This window comes from Gouania willdenowi, unplaced genomic scaffold (genome assembly GCF_900634775.1).
Source record: "Gouania willdenowi unplaced genomic scaffold, fGouWil2.1 scaffold_156_arrow_ctg1, whole genome shotgun sequence".
NCBI classification, from domain to species: Eukaryota; Metazoa; Chordata; class Actinopteri; order Blenniiformes; family Gobiesocidae; genus Gouania; species Gouania willdenowi.
In genome coordinates, this window is record NW_021144906.1 from 180,358 (window position 1) to 204,322 (window position 23,965).

Below are 23,965 nucleotides of genomic sequence, written 5' to 3' on the forward strand. Positions count from 1 at the left end.
TTATTATTATTATTATTATTATTATTATTATTATTATTATTATTATTATACACTAATGACAGATTCTATATCAGGGCTGTCAAACTTATTTTAGTTGATGGTTCAAATACAGACCAGTTTAGGGTCCAAAGGGCTGCAGATTATAGGAAAACCAGCCTTAGTTTATGAGTGACTTTGTTTTCATTTTCTCAAATGTTGTGGAATAATTTGAGTTTAAAATGACTCCCATCATGTGGTGTCAGCATGGGAAAACTGTGAGCTCTGCTAAAATTGTGGAGCTTACTTAAAATTGTTTGTTTTTAGAGGAGTTGTGATATCTACAACTGAATTGTAGATACACAATAATTCCTGTTTTCTGTCATTTTTACTTTCCCCTGCAGACTGAATTAGATGCTCTAAAGGGCCAAATTTTGCCCCCAGGCCTTGAGTTTGACACACATTTTATATAAAAACAGTCTTTGATGACCATGTGTTTGTATACTGTACATAATAATCATTAGTCTATAAAACTAGTGACATTCCAGTAGATGTAATAATCAGATGAATATACATGCTGTGTTAATACAGACCATCTTCATCATGTACCTTTGAATCTGTTTCTTTTCTCTGTGTTTATAAAGGATTCATATTTGTAATGAGTTTTAAATGAGTATCTAATACATCACATAATAGTGTTTTCTTGATTTTAGATGTGATGTGTTTTATATAAAGTATGTTTTTCTACAGTTGAAGTGAATGTGATGAAATGGTTCCTGACAGGGAAACCCTGCCTAAAGCCTGTGAATGGATCATGCAGTGTGCTGAATGAATATCAGGGGAAGGGGAGCCCAAAGTGTCCAAACACTCCCATTTTATCACCATATTTACATTTCTATCAACTCTGTGATTACAGCTCATAGATTTATTCTAACTCTGAAATGTTCTTTAATCTGTTCTTTAGCCTGTCCAGCCTTTCTTTAGAACTTACAATGTTCTATGTAACCATGATAAATCCTAAAGTTCTTCTTAAATCTTCCTTCTGACATAAAGTTTGAATCAATGTAAATGTAATGATATCAAATGTCCAGTGAAGCTTTGTTCCTTTAAATAAAGACGTGTTATTGTCTGTGCTGGATTTCTTTGAACAGAGAAACATGTCAGAGAGAGGGAGAGCTTTTCATTGGATAGCACATAATCCTCCATCAAACACACATGGTTCCCATGAGAAGAACATCCACTGGATGGATCTAAGAACAGGAAGTGAAGGTTCCTCTGGAAACTGAGTGTTTAGTGAAGCTGAAGGAGTTTAAAAATAGACTTTTAGAGTAACTGCTGCTTTCACATTGTTACGGCAAAATTTGCGGTTGACCTCATTTGGAGACATGATTTTTTTGCTCTGGTTGAGTGATGGAGTCCTGGCGAAGCATTGATGATTTTATAAAAAAGGTTTATTATAAAACTAAGTAAAAAGGGTACAAAGTGGAACAAAAATTGGTGACCGCCCGGCCGGACTTTCGAAGGCAGAGTGAAACACGGTTCTAACTCAACACGTATATTCCCCCTCCGTCCCCCTCCCTCCTCCCCCCAGGAGATAAAGAGTACAGGGTGGAGGTAATGGGAAAGAGGAAAAGAGACAGTTTCTTCTTTGGGTCAAAACAACCAGTTCTGGTTGTTCCTGAGATAAAATGTGTTTTGAGATGCCGACCTCGAGAAGAGAGCAGAAAACATGAGACAGCAGAAATGAAAAGTCTCAACTTAAAGCCTATAAAAGAATAAGGTCTATGAGTAAATAAGTTAATAAACATAACTAAAAATTTTGGCCCTGACAACATCCAGTCATGATGTCTTTCCAACAAATTCTGTCAAAATGAGTCAAACAAGTGCAGAATTCTTTAGTTTGAGATTGTTCCTTCATTAATAAGGCTTTTTATTTAAATGTAGTGTTGTATCAACATCTGAGACAGTGAAAGAGTTCCTGTTTTGGTTCTAGAAGGATATGAATTATTCCCAATGAACAGCACTGATTAAAAGGGGGCGGAGTCTCCCTGTATGTGGACTCAGAGTGGAGGTGTGTCCAGGTTAATCACATGTCTAAGTGTGTAAATGAATATAATATAAAGTTGTATATACAGAACACCAGGGTGGTGCATTGACACACTGAAGAACACATTAGCTGACATGTTTCATAACTCTGATGATTCAATAAAATACAAAGTGTTTGGAGTGACTTCATTATTAATATTATGAATCCAAACAGACACATAAAGACTTGTGATGTTATACATCCAATGTACAGCTGTGGCCTGTTCTTAGTCATTCTAAAGCCAAGCAGAGTCACATTAGACACTGACACATCCATCATTAACATTTGGACACATTCAGCTGATTGGAAAGTAGATGGAGGATTATTTAGAAGTGATATCAGTGAACAGCTTCCAGTTACAAACCAGAGCTGGGCTTAGATCTATCAATGTGATCATCCAAACAATGTCTATGATGTCTTTATGTCCACATTAGTGATGCTACATGAGAAAAACTGTCCTTTAAACAAAGAGCAGGAAGCAGAAGCTTTAGAACAAGCCTTGGATTACTGAGGCCTTAGAGACTGTATGCACTAAGATAAATGTCCTGAATAAAAGCTTTATAAACCTAAAGAAGCAGAAGATAAGCATACGTGATATAAAAAACAATGAGTAAACATTATGAAAAGTTTAAAATATTATGATATATATTAGGCAGTGGCTATCTGTACGGTTGACGTATCAATATACCGACATTTTATCTGTACGCAGCGCCCCTAATTGGCTAGTTTAGGTCACATGACTAAGACTAAACTTAACCCTAAGAATTGTTGTGATATAAGGTTATAACCTAACCCTAAGTACTTCGGTATATGTTCCAGTAGCACCTGGATTTGTCTGTACGTCAACCGTACGAATACACACTTTCTATATATTAATCTGAAAACTTAAAACAGAATAAGAGTAACATTAAAAAACATGGACTGATGTAATCATCAAAAAGAACAACAGATTATGCAAATAATTTAATAAAGAGTAATGATGTAGTGAAAGAATAACAGATATTAATCCTAAATTTAACAGGTATTTGGTGAATGTTGGATATGACCTCACTAAGGAGATTGTTGAGACAAGAAACACAGATTAATTCCAAAAAAGTCGAGTCAATAAAACTTTATTTTGATTGTTTTTCATTCTGTAGATTAAAAATAAATAGTTCACATTGTTAAAAAATACATCATGAAATGTCAACGCATTGTTTTGAAATTAACTTTTCATTAATTCAAGATAATATAGAATATATAGTAAAATAAGTCAAATATGTCTTCAATAAATCATTCCAAAGTGGTTTATTTGTAATAAATAATCAAACAGTGAAAGTGTTCCATGTATTAGAGTGTTAATATAAGCAGCTCTAACTACAGACCAGTATCATTGCTTCATCAGCTTTCAAACATTAGAGAAAAAGGCTTTGTTCATAGACTTGATAATCCATCCATTTTCTGACCCACTTCTTCCTTTTTCAGGGTCACGGGGAGACTTGATAAGTTGATTAAAAACACAAGTTGTTGAGCTATCACCAGTTTGGCTTCAGAATGTATCATAGTATGTGATTAAAAAGCTGTAAATGTGTGGTATCAGAGGAACAGCCCTCTTATTAAAAGTGATCAGAATGAGTTTGCTGCGTGGCAGCAGCCTGAACTTGTTGCTAGTTCAGCATGGACATCACAAGCTGAGCTGCAGGAGAAGAAAAGCTACCAAGACCTCCTGAAAACAGCAGTAGGTAGTGATCCAGCATTCTGTCCATCATCCATCAATAAACATTTCATTACTGCTAAACGTGTGTGTGTGTGTGTGTGTGTGTGTGTGTGTGTGTGTGTGTGTGTGTGTGTGTGTGTGTGTGTGTGTGTGTGTGTGTGTGTGTGTGTGTGTGTGTGTTAAGGTTACGTAAGTATTGGATATTTGCCTGTAGGTAATCAGATTACTATAGGATCATTATGAGGGGACTTACAGTATGTTTGTAAATGCTTGCACACACATTAAAGCACATTGCACAGAATGTAGTGGATATCTGGACAGTTGGTGATAAAGAGGAACTGTGGACTGACATCCCTAAACAGCTCTGAATGTTGGAACATGATCACAATTGTTCAGGGTCAAATGCCAATGGAGCAGCTCACTGTGAAGACTGAAGGAAGCAAAGAACCACAATGGAACCTGCTACTGTAGAGTCATTGCAGCCCAATATGTATCAGCTTTATTGATTAAAGCTGCTGTAGACGATCATCCTTTATCAGATAAGGAGTTGGCCTCATAGATCAATAAATCACTGAAGATCATTTACCAGAAAAAAGATGGAAAAGGTTGAATTTGTCAATGGAAAGTTTGTTTTGATGTCCACTGTAAAGACTCTCTTATTGACATTGTCAGAACAGATTTGTGGGATGTGGAGTCCTGTAGACCAGTGGTTCTCAACCTTTTCAGCCCACCACCCCCAAAATAAAGGTTCCATAGAGCGGGGACCCCCACTGTAGCTGAAGGTGGTTGAACACAGACATGAACATTGAAGAACAGTCATGTGGAGACAGGACCATCTATGAGGGGGAATAAAGGAGAGATTTTTGGGGTCCATCCATAAAGTCAGTAAAATGATGGTTTATTGTTCTATGAATCTGTGATAAACACATGTATTTATTTATCTTAATATTGATATCATTAGCCTCTGCTAACTAGCTTAGTCTCTGCTAACTCGCTTAGCCTCTGCTAACTAGCTTAGTCTCTGCTAAATAGCTTAGCCTCTGATAACTAGCTTAGTCTCTGCTAAATAGCTTAGCCTCTGCTAACTAGCTTAGTCTCTGCTAACTAGCTTAACCTCTGCTAAATAGCTTAGTCTCTGCAAACTAGCTTAGCCTCTGCTAAGTAGCTTACTCTCTGCTTAATAGCTTAGCCTCTGCTAACTAGCTTTGTCTCTGCTAACTAGCTTAACCTCTGCTAAATAGCTTAGTCTCTGCAAACTAGCTTTGCCTCTGCTAACTAGCTTAGTCTCTGCTAACTAGCTTAACTTCTGCTAAATAGCTTAGTCTCTGCAAACTAGCTTAGCCTCTGCTAACTAGCTTAGTCTCTGCTTAATAGCTTAGCCTCTGCTAACTAGCTTAGTCTCTGCTAACTAGCTTAACCTCTGCTAAATAGCTTAGTCTCTGCAAACTAGCTTAGCCTCTGGTAACTAGCTTAGTCTCTGCTTAATAGCTTAGCCTCTGCTAACTAGCTTAGCCTCTGCTAATTAGCTTCGTCTTTGCTAAATAACTTAGCTTCTGCTAACTAGCTAAGCTTCTGCTAACTAGCGTAGTCTCTGCTAAATAGCTTAGCCTCTGCTAACTAGCGTAGTCTCTGCTAAATAGCTTAGCATCTTCTAACTAGCGTAGTATCTGCTAACTAGCTTAGTCTCTGCTAACTAGCTTAGCCTCTACTAACTAGCTTAGTCTCTGCTGAATAGCTTAGCCTCTGCTAACTAGCTTAGTCTCTGCTAACTAGCTTAGTATCTACTCACTAGCTTAATCTCTGCTAACTAGCTTAGCCTCTGATAAATAGCTTAGCCTCTGCTAACTAGCTTAGTCTCTGCTAACTAGCTTAGCCTCTGCTAACTAACTTAGCCTCTGCTAACTAGCTTAGCCTCTGCTAACTAGCTTAGCCTCTGCGAAGTAGCTTAGCCTCTGCTAACTAGCTTTATTTCTGCTAACTAACTTAGTCTCTGCTAAATAGCTTAGGCTCTGCTAACTAACTTAGTCTCTGCTAACTAGCTTAACCTCTGCTAAATAGCTTAGTCTCTGCAAACTAGCTTAGCCTCTGGTAACTAGCTTAGTCTCTGCTTAATAGCTTAGCCTCTGCTAACTGGCTTTGTCTCTGCTAATTAGCTTAGTCACTGCTAACTAGCTTAGCCTCTGCTAATTAGCTTAGTCTCTGCTTAATAGCTTAGCCTCTGCTAACTAGCTTTGTCTCTGCTAATTAGCTTAGTTACTGCTAACTAGCTTAGCCTCTGCTAATTAGCTTAGTCTTTGCTAAATAAATTAGCTTCTGCTAACTAGCTAAGCTTCTGCTAACTAGCGTAGTCTCTGCTAAATAGCTTAGCCTCTGCTAACTAGCGTAGTCTCTGCTAAATAGCTTAGCCTCTTCTAACTAGCGTAGTATCTGCTCACTAGCTTAGTCTCTGCTAACTAGCTTAGCCTCAACTAACTAGCTTAGTCTCTGCTAAATAGCTTAGCCTCTGCTAACTAGCTTAGTCTCTGCTAACTAGCTTAGTGTCTACTAACTACCTTAATCTCTGCTAACTAGCTTAGCCTCAACTAACTAGCTTAGTCTCTGCTAAATAGCTTAGCCTCTGCTAACTAGCTTCGTCTCTGCTAACTAGCTTAGCCTCTGGTAACTAGCTTAGTCTCTGCTTAATAGCTTAGCCTCTGATAACTAGCTTTGTCTCTGCTAATTAGCTTAGTCACTGCTAACTAGCTTAGCCTCTGCTAATTAGCTTAGTCTCTGCTTAATAGCTTAGCCTCTGCTAACTAGCTTTGTCTCTGCTAATTAGCTTAGTCACTGCTAGCTAGCTTAGCTTCTGCTAATTAGCTTAGTCTTTTCTAAATAGCTTTGCTTCTGCTAACTAGCGTAGTCTCTGCTAAAAAGCTTAGCCTCTGCTAACTAGCGTAGTCTGCTAAATAGCTTAGCCTCTTCTAACTAGCGTAGTATCTGCTAACTAGCTTAGTCTTTGCTCACTAGCTTAGCCTCCACTAACTAGCTTAGTCTCTGCTAAATAGCTTAGCCTCTGCTAACTAGCTTCGTCTCTGCTAACTAGCTTAGCCTCTGATAACTAGCTTAGTCTGTGCTAAATAGCTTAGCCTCTGCTAACTAGCTTAGTCTCTGCTAACTAGCTTAGCCTCTGCTAACTAGCTTAGTCTTTGCTAAATAGCTTAGCTTCTGCTAACTAGCGTAGTCTCTGCTAAATAGCTTAGCCTCTGCTAACTAGCTTAGTATCTACTAACTAGCTTAATCTCTGCTAACTAACTTAGCCTCTGGTAACTAGCTTAGTCTGTGCTAACTAGCTTAGCCTCTGCTAACTAGCTTAGTATCTACTAACTAGCTTAATCTCTGTTAACTAGCTTAGCCTCTGCTAACTAGCTTAGCCTTTGCTAAATAGCTTAGCCTCTGCTAACTAGCTTTATTTCTGCTAACTAGCCTCTGCTAACTAACTTAGCCTCTGCTAACTAGCTTAACCTCTGCTAACTAGCTTAGCCTCTGCTAACTAGCTTAGCCTTTGCTAAATAGCTTAGCCTCTGCTAAATAGCTTAGCCTCTGCTAACTAGCTTTATTTTTGCTCACTAACTTAGTCTCTGCTAAATAGCTTAGCCTCTGCTAACTAGCTTAATCTCTGCTAACTAGCTTAACCTCTGCTAAATAGCTTAGTCTCTGCAAACTAGCTTAGCCTCTGGTAACTAGCTTAGTCTCTGCTTAATAGCTTAGCCTCTGCTAACTAGCTTTGTCTCTGCTAATTAGCTTAGTCACTGCTCACTAGCTTAGCCTCTGCTAATTAGCTTAGTCTCTGCTTAATAGCTTAGCCTCTGCTAACTAGCTTTGTCTCTGCTAATTAGCTTAGTCACTGCTAACTAGCTTAGCCTCTTCTAATTAGCTTAGTCTTTTCTATATAGCTTAGCTTCTGCTAACTAGCGTAGTCTCTGCTAAATAGCTTAGCCTCTGCTAACTAGCGTAGTCTGCTAAATAGCTTAGCCTCTTCTAACTAGCGTAGTATCTGCTAACTAGCTTAGTCTCTGCTCACTAGCTTAGCCTCTACTAACTAGCTTAGTCTCTGCTAAATAGCTTAGCCTCTGCTAACTAGCTTCGTCTCTGCTAACTAGCTTAGCCTCTGATAACTAGCTTAGTCTGTGCTAAATAGCTTAGCCTCTGCTAACTAGCTTAGTCTCTGCTAACTAGCTTAGCCTCTGCTAACTAGCTTAGTCTTTGCTAAATAGCTTAGCTTCTGCTAACTAGCGTAGTCTCTGCTAAATAGCTTAGCCTCTGCTAACTAGCTTAGTATCTACTAACTAGCTTAATCTCTGAAACTAGCTTAGCCTCTGGTAACTAGCTTTGTCTGTGCTAACTAGCTTAGCCTCTGCTAACTAGCTTAGTATCTACTAACTAGCTTAATCTCTGAAACTAGCTTTGCCTCTGGTAACTAGCTTAGTCTGTGCTAACTAGCTTAGCCTCTGCTAACTAGCTTAGCCTTTGCTAAATAGCTTAGCCTCTGCTAAGTAGCTTAGCCTCTGCTAAGTAGCTTAGCCTCTGCTAACTAGCTTTATTTCTGCTAACTAGCTTAGCCTTTGCTAACTAGCTTAATCTCTGCTAAATAGCTTAGCCTCTTAGTTGACTTTGTCACATTTTATTTGACATTAATAATAATTATGCACAATGATAAATATTGTACATGATATGAGTGATAACACGTGTTATACAATAGATGTAACTTAATATTTTTACATGTCCTTTGGTGTACCATGGGTACATAAAGTTAGTGAACCACTGTCCTAAGGTACCGAGGTTTTATATTTAGAAATAATGTAAAATTAATGGTTCTCACAGAAACTAGATTATGTTCTGGGTTCTTATCATTTCAATTAAACATTTATTTTGTATTTTTCTATGAAATAAGTAAAGTGAGATTACACATATATATTTTACATGATTAACTATAAATAAATAGTTTTTATAAAACTTTTTCCTGTTTCACTTTGCACAGTTTAGAAGTTTACTAACATAATGTCACTAATTTAATGTTGTCTTTCTATTATTACACTTACAGCCAATACATGTTGTTCTCTAACTAACATGTGCTATTGTTCACAGATTGTGCTCAGGGATTCAAACCAGTGAAGATTCAGAGATACCAGTACACCTGTGTGGCAGGTACAGCCTTGTGCAGCCACGTGGCAGCTCTACCGTACCAGACGGCCCACTACTCCCAGCTGAGGATTACATCTGTTCTCCCAGTGTTCAGCTGTACAGACACTGAACAGAAGTGGTACAAAGCAGTTACCATGGTAACCAACCTTTTAATCACACGTCTTTCTTATTTATGACATGACTTGTTTGTGTGTTGTTTTTCACAGAAGTAACTTATATAAAGGCATCAACTACACTCTACCAGACATCTCTACTCTGAAAGTTCAGGACGTGTATGATGGACTCACTGCTGATGAAGATCCATGATCACTACGATGGACGTCTCCAGTGATGTTCTTCTGGTATAATCCATGTTTGGTCAGGTGTAAGAGGTTAGTGTGCTGTCATACCAGCTGCCAACAAGGACAATCCCCAGGCCCCGCCCACATACAGTAGCCCCTCCTCTCCCACAGCTGCCACTCTCTGATTATAGGCTGGGACCCTCTACCTGTGCATTCATCTGCTCTGAACATCAACACCATCATATGGCGTCTCTTGAAACATCTTTGGTGACATCACACCAAACTGAGAACATCACAGTAGAGCAGAGTTCCAGTGCTGAGTGGCACCAACTAAGGAGGTGCTGCATTACCCCCACCATATTCAGAGAGGTCTGTCACACCAGGGGGGAAAGCTCTGCTGAAAACCTCACCAAAAGGCTTCTGAGACCATCCAGTCAGACTGATGACTATGGGGAGACATTTGTCTCAAAAACATTCACAAATAGATTCACAATTTTTACATGTGTTTTTCAAATCCACAAATATATTTACAATTTTGACATGTACTTTTGAGATTTTCACATGTTTTTCAGATTTTCACATGTTTTTCAGATTTTCACATGTTTTTCAGATTTTCACATGTTTTTCAGATCCACAAATACATCAACAATTTACACACGTGTTTTCTCATTTATGTGTGTATTTATCATGAATTATCATGTGTAAATCCTCAACTGTGATTGTGGATTGAGCAAAGTACGTTTGTGGATCGGCCCGGAAATATAAAGAGAACCAATATTACAAATTTGGAAATATAAAAACAATCAATAATAAAAATGTGGAAATATAATGAGAATCAAAAATGAAAAAAATATACAAAAGTAGTATATTTGTTTTCCATTTTATGCTTTTTCTGTTTTGTCTTTGTCTTTTCCGTTTGTGTTTTGACATTGCTTTTACTTCATGACTCAAGCTGTCGGTAAAAGCAAAGGTCAATTCAATGGTCATTCTGCCCAGGCTGACTAGTCGATACCTGATCACATGATTCCTCTTCTCTTGGAGGGAAAGTTAAAAATGGGAGACGTGGATGAATTGAGAAGAGGCGTTCAACGACAGTTATTTGCAATATCTCGGTATGTGGAGGAAAATTCTCCAACGGACTATATTTTAAGGTTGGTGGAAGATGTCATGGAAAGTCTTGGAGAAATATCTGCGCTGACAAATGCAGACATGGACGAAGCTGTGTGGTGCAATCTTGAGGAGGTAAGTGTAAAATACGATGCCGTCATGTTGTCGGTCAGCTTTGTACACAAGTTTTAAGAGGGACAAAAGCTACATCATGACTCTGATTCACATATTAGGCATTCAGCCCTAATTAGCAGCCACAGCCAAAGTTAGCCCCTGCTATGGGCAGACCTGTGTTCAGCTCACACAAACGGACAGATTAGAGCTCAGACACACAGTGTGTCCCAGAGCAGGGATTAGGATGATCCATGGTCTTCTTAAATCACAGGGTGTACAATTGCAAAGTGAGTATTGATGCTGGATTTTTCCAGATCAAAGATGAAAATTTAAAATGTACCAAGTATATAATTGACCCAATGGAAATAAATGTAGAAGTGATACATCAATGAAATATTTCAATATTTTCTTTGAAATGCTGTTAATAAAGATTTCCTTTGCAGACAGGTTCCTGGGCCCTGGTAGTCCTCAGTGTTTAGAGCTATAAGGACAACTTCAGGGCCTGAAGACCTGTCAATGAAATAAACACATTTATATCATTGTAATAACAAACCATGCATTGCTGTCTTAAAAAGATTGTACTTCTTGTAGTGTTGACTTTTGACAACATGTGCAGACAAGGTAAAATAAATAAATGAAGACCTGTCAGAGACAGTTTAAATGGTAGCATGGTAATACAGTAATAGATCCTTTTATAAATGCTCCTTGCATTGTGTGTTTCTGGATATACAGAAATGAAAAACTTGAAATGAGAAGCAACAATTATGGTTATGTCATTGGCAGTGATAGAACTTATAACAATAATAAATTCAAATGTGCTATTGTGAGCAGCTAGACAGATAGAAGTACTACTTTTAAAAACATTAGGACTGTAGGTTGAATATTTTACAAGTTATGACAATGTGTTGACAAAGAGTTGAAGGTAAAGCTGTCCCTCTACTCTAGAAGTTGGTCAAAGCTAAAAATGGAACTCATTGAAGGGCTGTGAGTCAAAAACGGTTAAAGATACAGAAAAGTTGAAGGTATTCACTAAAAATGAACAAAAAAGCTGAACATTTTAAAAGTTGCAATGGGTTTAAGAACTGCTGACCAGTGGAACGTTACATTTTCATTAAAATTAATTAAAAAGTTAAAGTTTAAAAAGTTGAAAAGTTATTAAAAAACTCAAATTGAAAATGACAAAATGCAAAATGTTTCTTTAATCCCAAAAACACTTTTCAGTCTCTGCAGCAGTAGATGATGATCCACTGTATCGAAGGCTGCACTGAGATCTAAGACATACCTGTCAAGTATCCCGTTTTGGCCTGGAAACTCTCGTATTTTACCCCTCTTTCCCGCCATCTTCACGTATTATTATTTTTCTGTAAATATATCGTATTTTAATGTAATAAAAATTAAAAGACGCCGCGAGAACTGCCACCTGAATTAGTCTGGGCAGCAGCTCTCGTGAGATTAGTGCCGACAGCAGCAACAAACCCAGAAACAACTCAGAACAGAGATAATGAATGAAGACGTTCCAGCAAAAAAAAACTAAGAACTGGTGTAAATACGTTGTAAAATGTGACAGAGTTTAACTTCCTAAAGAACAGCAGGATGGGACACAGTTACACGTTCTGTTAGACTAGTAACTTTTAGCATCTCCCACAGCGGAAGGAACCACGTAAGTCACCATGAAAAATCAGCCAATCACAAGCTCCACAAATATACACTGCTTTAAAAAAGTGTTAAAGAATGTAAAGTCTGTAATAAATGTCTATAATAAGTCATTAGTGAATACCAGAGAACCACATGAGTGAGTATGAGAAATTATAATAAAATATCTAATGAAAATAAAATGTTAATGTCTGACTTAAAGACAAGCAACGTGAAATTAATAATAAATATGCAATGTGCTGACTTGTATATAAACTGTAAGTATATTAAATAAACACATGTGATTCATATACACATTTATGTTTTTATTTTGGCTGTTTTATAATTTAGGAAATAGGGCTGGGCGATAAATTGAGATTCAAGATGTATCAAGTTTTCTATTTTGGTGACATGGAAAACTATAATATTTCATATACTGTATATATATATATATATATATATATATATCCCTTATTATCAATATATATATATATATCCCTTATTATCAATATATATATCTATATATATATGTATATATATATTACAGCTTATTATGTATCAAAATACTAGTTTTAAGAGTCGCTGCTTTTACTTCTCAGAACAACATGTAAAGCTCAGTTAGATGATTAATAAGTGTCACATATTGATCAGCTGTTTATTAATAAATGAGCCTGTGTAACATTTTCCATCAGCAAATTTAACCCAGAATTTTCTTTCTGATCAGACTTTATTTGATAAAATGATCTAGATTTATATCATATATCATCATTTAGATAAAATATATTGAGATATGAGTGTTGGTCCATATCACCAGCCCTAGTAGGAATGTTCAAAACATTTAAATGTTAATAAAGGTCGACCTACCAGATTCTAATCACATCATTGTATTTAGTAAGTAGTTGACAAGTGGGTATTTTAGATTTATTGTACATCTATATTAAAATATAAGGAATACTACGGATCGTAGTGGACGCCAGAAAATTTCCCTTATTTTCAAATCCAAAACTTGACAGATATGATCTAAGAGAACCAGAACTGAGATCAACCTTCTGTCTGAGGTTAAGAGAAGATCATTGGTTACTTTTACTAAGACAGTCTCTGTGCTGTGATTGGCTCTAAAGCCAGACTGAAAGCTCTGTATAAATTGTTCCTAAGTAGGTGATCACATAGTTGACCTGTGATGACTTTTTCAAACATTTTGGAAACTAAAGGGAGATTAGATATTGGTCTATAATTGGACAAGTCATTTTTATGGAGAGGTTTGATTACAGTGGTTTTAAAGGTCTGTGGTACATAACCTGTTACTATAGATGTGTTAATACAGTTCATCATATTATTAACCATTTATTAGTAGTTTTAACCCACAACATGAATGGTTTTATCACTTATCAAGTCAGCCTGCTTTGATAACGGACAGTGATCAGTTTCCCTTCATTACAACAGCACACTTGCTAGCTCCACCCCTTTCATGTGAACACGCATGTACCCAGGCTGAGAACACTTGGCTTCAATTAGCGTGTTGTTATCGACCTTCGTAGGACAGCTTCTCTCTGACAGGGAATGTTTGGTTAGTTGACGCCCGTTAATGGAGATTAATCCAGGATACAATTATCTAGATTCATAGCATAGGGTTTTTATGTCCTAAAATTATATCTAATTCATTCATTTAATTTACTACAGCAAAATAAATCACGTTTAAAAGTATATTCTATAATTGTATAATAATGGCATTATTAAAACTGAACCTTGTGATTAACGCTGTGTTGCTATGTTTATCCAGTAACGTTAGCATATCTTCATCTGTTATCTGCTAATCATGCCTTAATCTACTAGTTTAGAGGGGGATAATCCACTAACATGCTTTAATGCACACATGTAAACGTAAAAAAAGTGCATCACAAACTGTCTAATCTGCTCTAGGGTGTTTTTGGAACAAAGAGGAAAAGTTTTATAGATATTTATCACAGACTCAGAGTTAGTGAAGCTTTACAAGCAGTGAATATTTGTTTGACTGAAATACCGTAAATTCTGTAATATGTCACACCTTTTTCATTTAAAAATATTGGTATGTGACTTATCAGAGCTGAAAGTAATGGATTACAAGTACTCACATTACTGTAATTGAGTTGCTTTGATGGGTACTCGTACTTTAGTATATTTCTAAATCACTAATTTTATTTGTACAAGTACGTTTTAAAACATTTCTACACCAACCACTACTGAGTGAATTATTTTCTGTTTTAAAACGATCAACAGACATTGTGAAACTACAAAAAATGAAATGACCAGACAACAACAAATGCATCACATCATAGCCCACCAATCAGATTAAACGTAATGCATCAGATCATAGCCCACCAATCAGATTAAATGTAATGCATTAGATCATAGCCCACCAATCAGATTAAACGTAATGCATCACATCATAGCCGACCAATCAGATTAAACGTAATGCATCACATCATAGCCCACCAATCAGATTAAACGTAATGCATTAGATCATAGCCCACCAATCAGATTAAACGTAATGCATTAGATCATCGCCCACCAATCAGATTAAACGTAATGCATCACATCATAGCCGACCAATCAGATTAAACGTAATGCATCACATCATAGCCCACCAATCAGATTAAACGTAATGCATTAGATCATAGCCCACCAATCAGATTAAACGTAATGCATTAGATCATCGCCCACCAATCAAATTAAACGTAATGCATTAGATCATAGCCCACCAAACAGATTAAACGTAATGCATTAGATCATAGCCCACCAATCAGATTAAACGTAATGCATTAGATCATCGCCCACCAATCAGATTAAACGTAATGCATTAGATCATAGCCCACCAATCAGATTAAATGTAATGCATTAGATCATAGCCAACTAATCAGATTAAACGTAATGCATTAGATCATAGCCAACCAATCAGATTAAACGTAATGCATTAGATCATAGCCCACCAATCAGATTAAACGTAATGCATTAGATCATAGCCCACCAATCAGATTAAACGTAATGCATTAGATCATAACCAACTAATCAGATTAAACGTAATGCATTATATCATAGCCAACTAATCAGATTAGCACCAAAACAGCATTGAACACCAGTTATTTTCTCAGTTTTAGAGTTTATAAATGTATCTATACTTGGAGCCTGATACATTTTTTTTATTTTTTTTTATTGTGAATTTAATTAATTTGTGTTATTATTTTTTTTTTTTTAAATTTACATTTTGACAAACCTTTTATTTAATACAGATGCCTTTGTGGAAAATAAATTAGATTAAAATTGTGGAAGATTTCATTTTTTCCTTTTTTTGGTTTCTACATGATATGTTTACTGTATGTAAGGGAACCAACAATAACTGTGGGGGTGAAAGTAACTAGTAACTTTGACTTTGAATACTATTTAATTGAGCTAATTTTTACTTGTACTTGAGTATTTTATGTATGATTTACTTGTACTTGTACTTGAGGATATATCAGTACTCTTAACACCTCTGTGACTTATACAATGAAGCGACTTATATGTAAGTTTTTGGCCAACAGCGCCCCCTGGTGAGTAAAATGTTCATTAGTTTTCTATTGTTGTATAAGACGCTCTCTCATTGGTAGTAATTATGCCTGATGTAACAGTCCATACATACAGTATATCCACTATGAGGAGTAAAATGTGTGTTTGCATTATTTAATTTAATATATTTGATCTTCCCATGATAATATGACATACATTTAATCACAAAAGGCAACTTCGAACAGATCAATGTTGACAGGTTGTCATGGCAACTCAGGCTAAAATGGAAGCTCAATGTTGACAGGTTGTCATGGCAACTCAGGCTAAGATAAAAACTGCAGAATCTACATCATTCAACAGAATCTCCTCCTGCACCGTCAGAAACGACTAAAGTAGCTTTAATAATATAGATTAACGTTGACCAACGGTTGTCATCAGTGAGCAACGTTTGAGACCAAGGTGAGTTTCTAATAATAATGTCAACTTTAATGACTAATTTAGTGATTTCCCACAATCCAGTGAGTAAATACTGCTTGTTTTAATCTAAATGTCTTTACATATTAAGTCATAATCTTGTGTAAATGAGCTGATATTGTAAAGATCTTTGGAATGACTCAAGCTCCTCCCACTGCTGGTGCAAACTACATTATTGGTTATAAGATCTTCTTCGTTCTAAGCATTTGGATGATTAGGGGCTAGATTTCCTGTGCATTATATCAATTCTGGACTGGTGTGGGACAACATATATGTTTGGGACGACGCATCAATACAAAACATTTACGTCGACATTTTTTGCGTCAAATGGGCGGGGCAATGTGGCCTTTTTTAAAGGTCTGAATATTTTCAAGCTGTAATATGATATACGATATACATCTCAATATGTTGCCCTTGCCTTGAGATGATGCTTTGATGTATAAAACCAGAATGACAATATTCAATATATATTGTTGTTTTCTCTGTGATGTAATTGGGGTCTCCCCTATTATAGCAAAGTGCACCCTCGGATCTGGGTCGGTTGTGTTTGAATATGTGATCGATAAATTTGGTCTTGTACTTTCCTGGTGTGCCTAAGGCATAAAGCGGAGGTGCAGAAGGTAGATATATGTGACAGAGAATAATTACAATGACTAGGGTCATGTCTGGTGTAAACCACATGTATATTAGAGGTTGGATAGAGCTTTTGTAGTAGATTCCAGTCCTAGTTTCTAGTTTACTATGTCCTTGAGGTGGTAGATGTTATTGAATGCATTGACTAGTTGGCTAATTAGGAATGCCATATCTCAGCTCGTAGGGTTTATTCAGCTCACGATTGACGGCTAGTCTGTTAGTTTTGTTGTTCTGTATAGCTTAATTTGGTTTTGGTGGACCTTGGTGGAGCTTTTGTTTGGTCTTTGTGCTGGGAATCTTTATTTGGGGGTCCGGTCCATTTGGGAAGAAATTTCTTCTCTAGTTTGGTTGGATGATGATCGTTTTTGAGCAAAACTGTAATATTAGACTCTGTCTCCAACCTGTATTTCCTCCTGTGAGGCTTTTTGGTTGTAGTAGGCTTCATGGCCCTTAGTGCTGTCTTTGAGGTGTTTTAGAGCAAACGTGAACGTAGCTTGGAGGTGGTTCTCAGGATCGATCATGTATTGGTGAGTGGTGTAGGTGGTAGCAATGTTAGCTTGTCCTGGTTGGTACAGGAGGTGTGTGGGTAGAGTCATTTACCTGCCTGTCATCATTTAAAAAAGGTGGGATTCACTAATATGAAGCTGTACGGACACAAATGACTCAAAATAAATGAGATATTCTTTAATTCTAAGTAACTCAAAGGTTACTTTTTCTAGTAACGCATTTCTTTTTGGTGTAAGTAATCAAAATAGTAACTGAGTTACTTTGTGAATGAAGTAACTAGTAACGGTAGTTACTAGTTACTTTTTTTTCAGTAACTAGCACAACACTGGTTACAGCCAACAATAAAATGTTGGTTGTGTGTTTCTACGTCATGTTCGCCCCCTGTCCAATCACAGCCTTCCCAACCCCCAGACCTAAAGTGGAATTAACTAAAGCCAAATAAACCGGTTTTCCATGTAAACCTCAGTTCTGGAATTACTATTACCATGTAAACATGAAGCAGAATGATTTAATGCAGAATAACTCATTCTGAATTTAAAAAAGCAACAAAAGGCAGAACTAAAAACCCAGAGCTCATAGAGCAGATACTTCCTCAGGAGAAAAAACACAGACATAGTGTGAAAGCCCAAAGCTGCAGATAGGAGAGAATAGGAAACATCTGGAACAGCCCCTGATTCAAAGAAAGACTAATACGTCCCAGAATTAACATCCTTCCCACAGATGAGACACTAATACTAAGCTACTCTTAAATGGTAAATCTCATGGTGCTACCATCTTTTAGCACAGAGGACAATCTAACAACAAGTACATTATGATTACAGTGACCAGCATTTTTTCCAATTACAATTAAATCACAATTATTTTTTTAGCCTCAGAAATCCAGTTACACTTACAGTACGTTATCATTTACTTTACAATTATTCAGAAATACTCAACCTGAAATAGATAACCTAATAAAAGTTAACCTTTCTCTTGTGTTAGCTTTCTGTTAGCATCTCATATGATAACGGGTCTTAAGTCAGCTGTAAAATACACTTTTAAAATGGTAAAATGTGGGAAAGCTTGATATAAACATTTTAATAATATTTTAACTATATATGTGTAGAACATGTTCACCAGTTTTGCATTAAGTAAACATTGCAATTACAATTACAAAGTAAATTATCTGAACTCAACTAGAATTTAATGAGATTACGACAGCAACAGATTTTTAAAATTACAATTATAACTACACCATCTTTGTAATTAATTATCAATTACATGATTACAATTATAACTGACTCTACCCCTGTTCAGAAGCTGCCAGCTAATAATGGTAATCTACTTATAATATGTTTTCTTGTGTTTCAGGTTGTTTACCAAAGCAGTGACAGTGCACCAGTCATGAAGAGTGGGATTAAGATTGTCATGGATCAGTTCATGAGGAGAGAAACTGACCCCCAACCACCTGCTGATGAGTCGTTAGATATCTTTAGAAATGGTTTGCTAATGAAAAAGGTGCTGCAGGCTGGAGGAGGAAGAGACAGTAGGCCACAACTTGGACAGATTGTGAAGATTAATCTAAAAACACGTCTGGGTGACATGCTGATCAACAAGGGCTCGGAGTTGTCGTTCACTTTGGGAGACGGGAAAGTGTTCTGGGCAGTGAATGTAGCGGTGCGATTCATGGAAATGAGAGAGAAGGCGCTCTTCCAGGTTCTGTCAGGGGTTGAGTTGGAAATTACGCTCCTGGAAGCTACTGATGCTCCAGACCTGAAGCTGCTGCCCCCCACTGAGAAGATTGATCTGGCCACCTGCAAGAGGGAGCAAGGCAATGTCCTTGATCAGCACAGAGACCTGAAGCCACGCAACAACACGATCCACGATGAAGTCTCCACGATGATGAAGGACAGTGAGGACGATGAGAAGATGTTGGAGGACCCGTCCAGCACCCACAACCATCAGGCCAAGTCAGCATGGGGTTTGAGCTGGAAATGGCTGCTTGGTGCCACTGCAGTAGCCATTGGTGGCATCGCTCTGTCTGTGGCCATCTATGCTAGAAAGTGATTGAAGAACTGTAGTAACGACACGACTTAAACACTGGAGCACATCTGGCAGAGCATTCTGACCATGTGGTCCATGAGGGTGAAAATATTAATCAGTTTATGACCTCCTCACTGTCACTCTCTGTTCTCTGCTATGTATGTGTGACAAATGATGTCATCATCCTCTACAGTTACAAGATGCATTTTGTAGAGGAACAAATGAGAATTAATATTCAAAAAAAAAGAAAAATGAAAATAATCAGTTGTTTAAGAACATTATCCAAATGTGTTCATTAATGTGGAAAGAAAACAAAAATATCAACATTGTCTAAAATGATATTTATTGTAACACAATTCTTACAACATTTAATACCAGTGAACAATAACCAGAAATCAAAACTGACTGGAACCTGTGAGCAAACCAAACACCAAAGTGCTTTTATCAGATCCTTCACTGTGTAATGCCATTTGTGGAGCTTTGATCTAAAATTAATACTTCTAAGAAAATGTCAATAACTTGACTAAAACTGACTTTTGAAGGAAAAAATAAATGATCAATCAATACAAATATTTCCATCAAAGAAGCCACTATACCGTACTATTTGCTTATATGAATTGTCACTGACCAACCCCTATTAACAGCTTCATTTCTGTCCTGGCTAATGAAACCTTAAATTTCTATTATGGGCCCACCTTAGACATAACAATGTGAACACACACTTTTCATATGAAATGTTGTGAAAACACAAATACTGATGCACTTTTTTTCACTGTAAATAAATACACTTGACTGCATTTTTGGAACCTTGGACGACTTTTTAAGGCTACCCATGAGGCCATTCTTACAATAATGTTATGTTATGGCTAAAGGACACATATGAGGACAGGAGTGGATTGTTCTGTTAAACAACATTGTATTTATTATAAAATGTGCTACTCTATAGAAAGTTCAATATTAGCTTTTTGCTGATATCTGATATTGTCCAACACTAAATTTCCAATTTCTTCAGTAATGGAAAAAGTCATGTTTGTTTTTGAATATTTTTTTCTTATTAATTAATCAAATATTTGTTTATTTATTTATTAAATAAACAAATAATTGTTAGAGGGCGCACAGTGGCTTAGTGGTTAGCACGTCCGCCCCACAGCAAGAAGGTCCTGGGTTCAAGCCCTGGGGTGGACTTCGGTCCTTTCTGTGTGGAGTTTGCATGTTCTCCCCGTGCTGCGTGGGTTTCCTCCGGGTACTCCGGCTTCCTCCCACAATCCAAAAACATGACTGTAAGGTTGATTGGAGTCTCTAAATTGCCCATAGGAGTGAATGAGAGAGTGAATGGTTGTCTGTGTCTGTGTTGCCCTGTGATGGACTGGCGTCCTGTCCAGGGTGTACCCCCGCCCAGCGCCCTATGAGAGCCGGAGATTGGCACCGGCAGACCCCCGCGACCCTGTTAAACGGGAATAAGCGGGTATGAAAATGGATGGATGGATGGATGTTGAATTAGGTTTTCACTTTTTAAAACCCTGAATTATTTACTTTTTACCATTATTATTATTATTAATATTATTATTATTATTTATAGTCATTCACATTTGAATATATTTCCACACCTCGAGGCTAAAGTTTAATTTAAATCTGTTTGAAACCTTGTAATAATGGAACAATGTGAATAAAGTTTTTTTTCTTTAAAAAAAACGTGTTGTGCCTTCACTTAAACTATATTAATAAAGTTAAAAAAACTATTAAACATGCACTGAACAATATATATTTTAATCTGTTTAAACAAACATTTTAAAAGATATTTCACTTATTTCTGTAAAAAAATAAAGTTTTATTTCTGTTAAAAAATCATTCCTTCATGCAGAGTTCAGCGTGTGTTTCATCGTCACATTATCTTCAGGAAATTATTATTTTTGTTTTTTTTTCTAGTTCGGTGTAATCTCTGTAGTTGTGTGTTAGTAATAAATACTAATACTTTTGGGGGGTCAATATTTTTAGCACGGCAGAATATAAATATACTGTATAAATATGTATATATATATATATATATATATATATATATATATATATATATATATATCTGTATATTGTTTTCTGAGTGAATCCATCTGTTGTGTAACGTTACAAAAACTATTCCAATATGACAACAAAAGGAAAGCACGGTGATCAAAGTCATTTATTTGTTAATGTGAGAGTTCTAAGATCTTTGTTACATCAACAATAAAATGGTTCAGAAACCGACACATTTCAGAATAATTGTCTTTTTTACATCATCCACTTTAATTAAAACTAAAAATCATCTCCCTCACTTTTTACAGAGGAATTAATTGTTGATTATGTATTGATCCAGTTAGATTGATTGAATGGTGATCAGCCAATCACAGCCAGCCATTTGACAAAGGTAAACAAAGAGTTAATAGTGATGAGTAAAGTGATGACAAATGAATAACAAGTGGTAGAAAATGGTCCAAAAGTGGCAAAAACATGGCAATAAAAGAGTGAAAAGTGACTAAAATGGGTCTAAAACAGTCAAGAGTGGCAAAAAAGAGGAAACAGTTGGTATGAAATGGCTAAAAGTAGCTTAAATGAGCAAAAAGTGGCAAACAATAGTGAAAAAGGGCAAAAATGTGGAACAGAAAGAGGAAAAATGTAGGAAAAAAGGAAACAAGTGTTATTTATTGATTGATTCCCTTTATTTGATATGGATATCACAATTACATTGGTAACCCAGTATTGTTTTGAGTGTGTTAGCACGTGTGCTAATTTACAACATTGGGCTAAAGGTGGCTCATTTGAATGAAAAGCGATTAAAAATGGTCAAAGAATCGACAAATTTTAGAAAAAAGTGTCAAAAAAAACTTAAAAAAACGGACAAAAATGAGGAAAAAGGGATATCTATTGGCAAAAAGGGTCAATGTTTTTATAAAAAGGGCAAAAAAAGAGAAACAAAAAGAGGCAAAATGCAGGAATAAAGGAAACAAGTGTTATTTATTGGACCAAATGAGCATATTTGGATGAAAAGTGGCAAATTTTTTTTTGAAAAACCAACAAAAATTGTCAAAAAGGGATATTAATTGGCAAAAGGAGCTACAATCTTAAAAAAATATATTTTTGAAAATAGACAAAAATTTTACAAAGTTGTAAAACAGCCAAAGAAAAAGATTAAAAAAAGGGTTTAAAAAGTTTCCTTTTTTAAGGTTTTCTGGGGGAATAATAATTAAAATGAAGACATAAAGAGCCACATGTTGAGAATCAGTGACTTAATAACAGCTTTATCATGGTTTTAGTAAATTAATTTAATAAACTTTATAAATGGCTGCTCCACCCCTGGTCTTCATCATGATGATGATGATGTACATGTTTGTACAGGGTTTGTCTCCTCAGTCCAGATGTTGATGAGCTCTAGGGGGCGCTGCTGCTCCTGACGTTGAGCTCAGCAGCCAATCCTCTGGTAAAAGAAGAGGGAGAGTTGTGGATCCAGCAGAAAGTTGTGGTAGATGGTATCCAGATGTGTGCACAGCTACAGCTGGGATCTCTTGTTGATCAGTTCCATGGCTGCAGCCAAAGCCAGGTGGTAGTATCCGACAGCATCCAACGGCTCCTGGACAGGTGAGTATGGGCTCAGATTAGGCTCACACACATTGTGTGTGTTACGCTAGGGCTGTTACTTTAACGCATTAATGATGATCAGATCCGTATTCAGATCTGTGTGTGTACATGTAGAATGATCCTTTGTGAGTTATAAACATGACAAACAGCTTCATGTGTTGCTACATGCTACGTCCTGGTTGAAGCTACACTGTTTAAGGCTCAAACATACTCATGCAGACACCAGCGAAGCACCAAATAAATGTAAAACTCAGATTTTACCCAGATATACATGGACAGTTATTACATACACACAGGCAGCATCAGGGGCAGCTAAAGGGCTGCAGGGGTCCTCAGGTAAAGACTGGAGCATCCGTCCAGATCGCCTGTATTAAATAGATGGTGAGGCCGATGTATGTCTTTCTGGATTATTCAGATTAAAAAACCCGTGAACATCTGGAAGTCCCTTTGTGTCCAAGTGTGCAACAATTATTACAATAGTATTGATTAAAAAATGAAAAAACAACAGAAAGTCTCCCTACGTTGCTGAAAACGGAGCGTAGGGGGCGCCATCACTACAACATTGGGGTCCCCTACGCTCAACAGCACTGGAGAAAACCCTGGGAGCAGCTGCAGGATAATCCACAACACCAGTGAACAGGTGAGTTAATAAAATCTCTTAATAAGGGAAGTGAAGTTTAATTATTAATAACAGTAAACAGTTGAAGCAGCTTTCATTCACTGTTTATCACTGTTGAACATATCAATAGTACCATCTGATGGATATCCACAATCTAGAAGTGATGCTGATTGGCCCCAAACACAGTCAATACAGGGTCACAATGAGTCTGTGTATCTGGTTTAGTTAGTGTTCAATGACGTGTGAAAGTCAAAGTGAGTCAGGTCACACAGAGAGGAGAGGGTGAACAATTAACCACCTGCACCTGTGCTGCCTTCACTCAACCTGGGATTTTCTGCCTCCTGCTAATGGTTGAATATATTCTACTGTAAAGAGGAGACTTTGATAAAGAAGTGTTTTAGATCAAACTAGTTCAGCTCTTTCTGATCAATCTAAGCACTCTTCTAACCTGGATATCAGGGATCATATGTTAGGGTTTCCTATAGAGACTCTATTTTCCCACACTCTCC

The 23,965-nt window shown here is 36.8% G+C and overlaps 2 protein-coding genes across 3 annotated transcripts in view; one reads left to right on the forward strand and one right to left on the reverse strand.

Moving 5' to 3' along the window:
* LOC114458656 (E3 ubiquitin-protein ligase TRIM39-like) overlaps nt 1–23,965 on the reverse strand; it is a 109,130-nt gene that overhangs the window by 1,704 nt on the left and 83,461 nt on the right. The window lies entirely within an intron of this gene.
* On the forward strand, nt 15,931–19,464 carry LOC114458658 (peptidyl-prolyl cis-trans isomerase FKBP8-like). Of its 2 annotated transcripts, none has more exons than XM_028441073.1 (2): nt 15,931–16,054; nt 18,560–19,464. In XM_028441073.1, exon 2 carries the CDS (start codon nt 18,593–18,595, stop codon nt 19,253–19,255), a length of 663 nt encoding a protein of 220 aa, XP_028296874.1. In that variant the 5' UTR covers nt 15,931–16,054; nt 18,560–18,592; the 3' UTR covers nt 19,256–19,464. The 2 variants fall into 2 exon arrangements, with proteins under 2 accessions (XP_028296874.1, XP_028296872.1); XM_028441071.1 differs by lacking the exon at nt 15,931–16,054 and adding an exon at nt 17,782–17,961.